Source organism: Chrysochloris asiatica, unplaced genomic scaffold, assembly GCF_000296735.1.
Source record: "Chrysochloris asiatica unplaced genomic scaffold, ChrAsi1.0 scaffold00270, whole genome shotgun sequence".
In the NCBI taxonomy this organism is placed as follows: Eukaryota; Metazoa; Chordata; class Mammalia; order Afrosoricida; family Chrysochloridae; genus Chrysochloris; species Chrysochloris asiatica.
Window position 1 is genome coordinate 2,292,292 of NW_006408788.1, and position 6,483 is coordinate 2,298,774.

General features: G+C 40.0%; 1 protein-coding gene across 4 annotated transcripts in view; it reads right to left on the minus strand.

The window, feature by feature from the left end:
- The window catches only part of SLIT2 (slit homolog 2 (Drosophila)), a 540,750-nt gene that overhangs the window by 103,025 nt on the left and 431,242 nt on the right, over positions 1 to 6,483 (minus strand). For all 4 annotated transcript variants that reach the window (XM_006874347.1, XM_006874345.1, XM_006874346.1 and 1 more), the window contains 3 exons: positions 2,937 to 3,008; positions 2,399 to 2,470; positions 423 to 494 (listed from right to left, as the gene is read on the minus strand). In XM_006874347.1, coding sequence (XP_006874409.1) covers positions 423 to 494; positions 2,399 to 2,470; positions 2,937 to 3,008 — 216 coding nt within the window. The remainder of the gene's footprint in view (positions 1 to 422; positions 495 to 2,398; positions 2,471 to 2,936; positions 3,009 to 6,483) is intronic.

Here is a 6,483-nt window from a genome sequence, read left to right on the forward strand (position 1 = left end):
ATAACTAAGCAAAAATAACTCAACTAATGGAGGCAAAAGACAAAAAGGCAAAGCAAAGTTGTATTTTGTAGGTCCCAATTATTCAAGGTTGAAATCTGAATAGTGTCTTTAAAGAAGCACACAATTGCATGCTGTTGTTGTTATTATGTGCCATGGAGCTGGTTCGGACTCATAGTGACCCTGTACAGGGTTTCCGAGGCTGTAAATCTTTACGGGAGCAGAAAGCCTCATCTTTCTTCCATGGAACAGCTGGTAGTTTCGAACAGCTGACCTTGCACCTCACAGCCTGATTCATAACCATTACGCTACCAGAGCTCCTTGTTAGGATGTTACAATAAAAGGAGTCTAAGAGGATCGTTCTAAACCCACTTTCCAGGAACAGTGTGACCCGGGAGCCCAGATTTTTGAACTCGTTTACTCACAGGTGAGAAAGTGAAGAAAGGTCATGAAAAGCGCCTTCAGGCACGGCAGAAATATCATTTCCATGTAAAGAACTAAAAGGAAGAAAATTAAAAAGTTAATTTCATATTCTTCAGAGAGCCCATGACAATTCCCCTACATCCACGAAACTTTAGTTTATGATCATCTTTGAAATTAGTGCAGAAAACATGGTGTTCTTAATGAATGAGTTTGGTACAGTTGGATATCTATTTGGGAAAACAACAGGTTAGATCCTTTTCCACAGCATACACATAAATACATGCCACATTAATAAGAACTAAACTTAAAACTAAAACTAAACACGTATTAAAAGAAAATACAGTGTGCTTTTTTAAAACAGGAAATGAGAAAGACATTGAAAAGAATATTGTTAAATCAATAAGCAAAAAGGAAGAGACTGATAAATGTTGACAATATAAAATATAACCATATAACACAGAGTCCATGATATAAAAGGCACAGAATAGGACATGACTGCAGTATATTTATCAAAGGATTCATTACTCTATTGGCTTAATAGGGGAAAAGACCAAAAGAAAAATGAGAAAATTATACAGACAACTCGTCGAAAAAGCAGCATGAACACTTCATAAACAAAATGTACTTAAATGCTCTTGTTGTTGTTGTTAAGTGCCGTTGAGTTGGTCCCAACCCATAGCGACCCTGTATAGGGTTTCCAAGGAACAGCTGGTGAGCTAGAACAGCCAACCCTTGTGGTTCAAACTGACTTTGCAGCCCAGCATGTTAGCCCACAGCACCATACCAGGACTCCCAAATGCTCTAGTGATTGGTAATCAAATTACAAGAGGAATGGAAGAAAAAATAATTTTCTATCATATGGACACAAATGAAAGAATTAATACTATTTAGCATTTGCAAGAGTGCTTGAGAAAACATACTTTTTAAAGTAGCTAAGTACTCTGCTGGTTTATGGGTGAAACACTTGGCTGGCTAATTGGAAGGCTGGTGGTTTGAACCCCATCCAGTATCTCCACAGAAGAAAGATCTGCTCCCCTAAAGATTATAGGCTAGGAAACTCTATGGAGCGCTTCAATTTCAGCCTATGCAATTGCTAGGAGTTGGAATCAACTGCACACAACAACAATAACAACTAAGTACATTTGTAAATTGACAAAATCTTGTTTGGTCAACAACTTGATAATGACTTTGGGTTTCCCTCTAATATACTTAATGACATCTCCCCACCTGAAAACACTGGGGAAATGTTTGCACAATGTAAAAGGGGTTCATTATAGCATTATATAGAATAATGAACAATTAGATGGCACATAAGACAACACAGACAGACCGAAAGGTTTAAATAAGTTGTAGTTCCTCCACCCTATGGAATACACCAGTACAAAGACTGAGGAAAATATCTGTATGCAATAGCATAGGAAGATTCAAAAGCATACTGAGAAGTACAAATGGCCAGTAGTAGAACAATCCTTGATACTGTTAGAGTTTTTAAAAGTCATTTGGCAACGTACATACGTATGTCAATATATAAATACAAATTTTAAAAAATGAGAACATATCAAACTGCTAACTAGCTAGCTCCAGGGAGGAAGGGAGCAAGACTGACTATTTCAGATTTGAAGTTGTACTTTTAAAAGCTATCTTTTATAATAAAAAAAGAATGCATTCATATTTTATGTAGTTAAAAATGTTTTCCCCCTACATTTCCTTTGAAGTAAGTTGGAGCTATGAATAACATAGAACGTAATGTTCTATACTATAAAAAGTTTTATTAAAGTGAAAGTTAAGTTTTCCAAATAAGCTTACTGAACAAAGGTATACAGTAAAGTATGATTTTCTCAGTTCCAAATTTACAGTTAATCTCTAATGCATAGATCCTAAAATGTCCACAGATTAACAAGGCAGTTAGATGTTTCAAAACACAAACTTCAGAGCTCTGGGAAGGGAAGAGCCATATTATTTAATGTAAGGTGCTTACAGTAATCGAAGAGCCTTCAACCCATCGAAAGTTCGGGAAGGGATACATCTGAGACGGTTGTAGCTGAGAATTCTGAAAGTACACACAAACCCATTTGATTTTCTCAGATATCCAAAAATAGCTGAATGTTATTTTTAACACAAAACACCTATGAGAAGAGTCTTTTTTGGCAGCCTATAAATGGAGAATATAGATGCATAATTCATATTTTCTTACCTTTCTGTTGTCTCATTCAGTTCCTAAGTGTGCTCTAGAATGCTTCCCTACGTTGGGTTGCTGCGGATTTCCTCTAAGCCCTCCACACACATAAATGATTATTTAGCCGATTTTATAGAACCCATCATAAATTGTAATATCTGAATGTACGTGTTTGTTAGAACTTTATTTATCTATTTCTCCCCACAAAGCTTATTTTCCATGAGGGCAGAGCCTTTATATGTCTTGGTAACTCGAAATGTCCATATCTTGGGAACAAAAAACCAAACATTTCATCCAATTAATGAGTCATCAACCCCAAGTCCCATGGTTTCACACTCACAAGGTAAGGAGCTGAGTCATATTGCTGAAGCTCTGATTTGACAGGGTGCTTATTCGGTTGTTACTTAAGTCTCTATAAGAAAAAAAAAAAAAAAAAAAAAGAGCCTAATATTACCATAGAAGTCGAAATATTAATGATCACTTAGAAAACGCTCTTCTTGTCTGTAGGGAGAGTAGTATTGTTAACATTCAGCTAGCATAGGAAAGTGGATCCCAGTAGCTCTGAAGGACAAGCAGTGGACAGTGAACCACACAGTCTGCTGTTCAAGTCCACCAGCCGCTTCTCAGTTTCTAATCCTGGAACAATTTTACAACCTTGGAAACCCTATACAGGGATGCTACATGTCAGAACTGGCTTGATGGCACTTAACAACACAGCTTACAAAACATTATTTACTCTCAATGGTAGACTGTGTTTTTACTCATAATTATTCACTATCCAAAGTACTAAAAATAAAAGTGACCACAAAACACAAAATAAAACAAACAAAAACTAAAAAACAAAACAAAACAACGCACAGCCATGGAACTGATTCTGAATCATGACATTTCCATGTCATGAGTGGAATTATGCCAAAATTAGGGCATCCCTGGCTTACATTTTGATGGAAACAGGTCTTTCTGTCTTCTAGGATGCCACTGGGGTGAGGGGTGAGGTGCTGAACTACCAGCTTTAGGTTAGTAGTTGGGCACACGCCATTTGTACCCCTCAGGACCTTCAGAAGTGGCCAGAGACCTTGCTTTAGCTAATGAAATATAAGGAGAAGTTGTTGTTGTTAAGTGCTGTCGAGTCGGTTCTGACCCATAGCAACCCTGGATAGCGTTTCCAAGGGGCAGCTGGTGAGCTTGAACTGCCAACCTTGCAGTTCAAACGGCTTTGCAGTCTGGTGCATTAACCCGCAGAGCTACACCAGAAGTGGCAGGCTTTAATTCACAGGAAAAGCTGAACAGCAAACTCATGTTCTTGTATCGTTTTTTTCTTCCTAAGACTTGAGAGCCTGCTCCACTCGCCTGGCCCCAGAGTGAATATCCCAGGAGCTGACTCATACTAGACACGGTTTCAGAAGTAAAAAATAAACCTTTGCTCTTGAAATTCTCCTCTGGTATACACACTTGAACTTCATCCTCACTGATACACACATTTTCACAACTAAAATCACTCACATTTGATAACTGAAAGAACATCTGATTTAATAACAATTATACCTACACCTCACTAATAGACATGGTTCGGTTCTGAAGACCAGACTGTTATATGAAATTGGTGTTATATGAAAATGGAGGATGACCACATCGGGTCATCATATGAAGGATGTATATACACAGAGGAGTTCCCTGGGTGGTCTAAATGGTTAACTCTCTCAACTGTCACCCACAAAGATAGAGGTTCAAGTCCACCCAGAAGCACTTCAGAAGAAAGGCCTTATGGTCACTTCTGAAAAATCACATACCCATGTAGCACAGCTTTATTCTGATATACATGGGGTCACCAAGGTGATTTGCCTAGACTTGTACAATGATGGTGTGCCATCAAATTGGTTCCAACTCATAGGACGCTGTGTGGGGTTTCTCTTTGGTGTTGTTGTTATGTGCCGTCAAGTTGGTTCTGACCCATAGCCACCCTGAACAGGGTTTCCAAGGCTGTAAATCTTCACGGGAGCAGAAAGCCTCATCTTTCTCCCACAGAGCAGCTGGTAGTTTCGAACTGCTGACCTTGCAGTTCTCAGCCCAATTCGTAATCACTACACTACCAGAGTTCCTTGAGCAGAAAGCCTCATTTATCTCCAGTGCAGCGGTTGGCAGATACGAACTGCTGACCTTGTGGTTAGCAACCCAGCTCATAAAAACCCCAATGTGCTAGCAAAGTTGTACAATGAGTCCCGGTAAATACATTTTTGGGTTCACACATTCTTATATTTCATTTCTAATCTAGAAAATACTGAACTACAAACTGCAAGGTCAGAGATTCCAGCCGGTATGTTGGAACTACTCAATGACACTTAAAAACAACAACAACCCAACACATTGCTATGATTCCAACGCAGAGAGACCCTATAGGGCAGAACAGAACTGTTTCCTAGGGTTTCCAAGGTTGTAAACCTTCACAGCAGCAGACTGGTTCATCTTCCTCCCCCGGTGGGACTGTATATAACCCAATACACCACCAAGGCTTCTTGTCATTTCTAACTGGTGCGCAGCAATCACATGTTCTCCTACAAATGACCCTTTGGAAATTGCAGCAATTTAATGGTTAATTTAACAAAATGGAATGTATATAATCAGTTCTTGTTGCTATCAAATAAACAACTAGGCACAGAACAAGTCACCTTTGGGTAAGTTTCCTACTTTAATCCTTTTGTCATTTAAACAGGGTTGCTATCAGTTGGAACCCTCTGGATGGCACTTAACAACCACCACAAAGGCACTCTAAGAGGGGATGTAGTGTGGTAAGCACTGAAGCTAACTGAAAGGTCAGCAGTTGAAACCCCCCAGCTGCTCCTCCTCAGAAACCCCTTACAGGATCTCAATTAGTCAGAATTCACTTGAAGGCACTTAACAACAACGTAATCTTCTACATGATATTTGATTTTCCTGCATTTTAAGGCAAACTTGAAAACAATACACAGCAGTTTTACTAATTTTAATCTGCCTAGAGTAAAGTCTGCATTTGAAACGAATGTTTTGACTATCTAAATGAGTCCTGCTGTAGCGCTGCAGGATAAATCCTTGACCACAAGGTCTGTTTGAAGTCCAATGTCGGTGGTTCAAACTCACCAACTGCTCCTTGCAAACCCTACACAGGGTCGCTAGGGTTGGAACTGACTCACCGGCAACCACAACAGGTTTCCATAATTTACTAATTAGAAGAAAAAAGCAAAACACCACTGAATCTCAAAACAAACCCCAAACCAGTTTTGGTCAAGCTGATAGTGATGTATGATGACCGCCATGGGTGTCAGAGTAGAACTGCCCTCCATAGGGTTTTCTTCAAGGGCCGTGTTCTTTCTTTACCTTCTGGATCACCCAGGTAGTCCAACATTGTTGTTCATTGCCACTGTGGTGACTTATGGGAAAACGGTTCCACAGAGTTTCCAAGGCTGTCAGCTTTAGGCAGCAGGTTGGCAGGCCTGGCTTCTGAGGCACGTCTGAGTTGATACAACCCAGTAACCTTTCAGCTACTAGTTGTAGGTGTAACCCATTCACAGCATACAGGGACTCCCTCTAACTAGCCATCTGCATCCTTCTAGAAACAATAACCATCTGCCTACTGGTGTTAAGTGTTTGAAAGTCGGTTCTGACTCACAGCAACCCTGTATAGGCTTTCTGAGGAGAGGTTGGTGGGTTTGAACCCCCAATCTTCTGATTAGTTGTTGCTGTTGTTAGGTGCCATCAAGTTGGTATTGACTCATAGTGACCTTATGCACAACAGAACGAAACACTGCCCGATCCTGGGCCAACCTCACTATTGTTGCCACGTTTGAGCCCATCCATGAGACCACTTGGCCAATCCACCTCACTGGGGGTCTTCCTCTTCTACTCTGACCCTC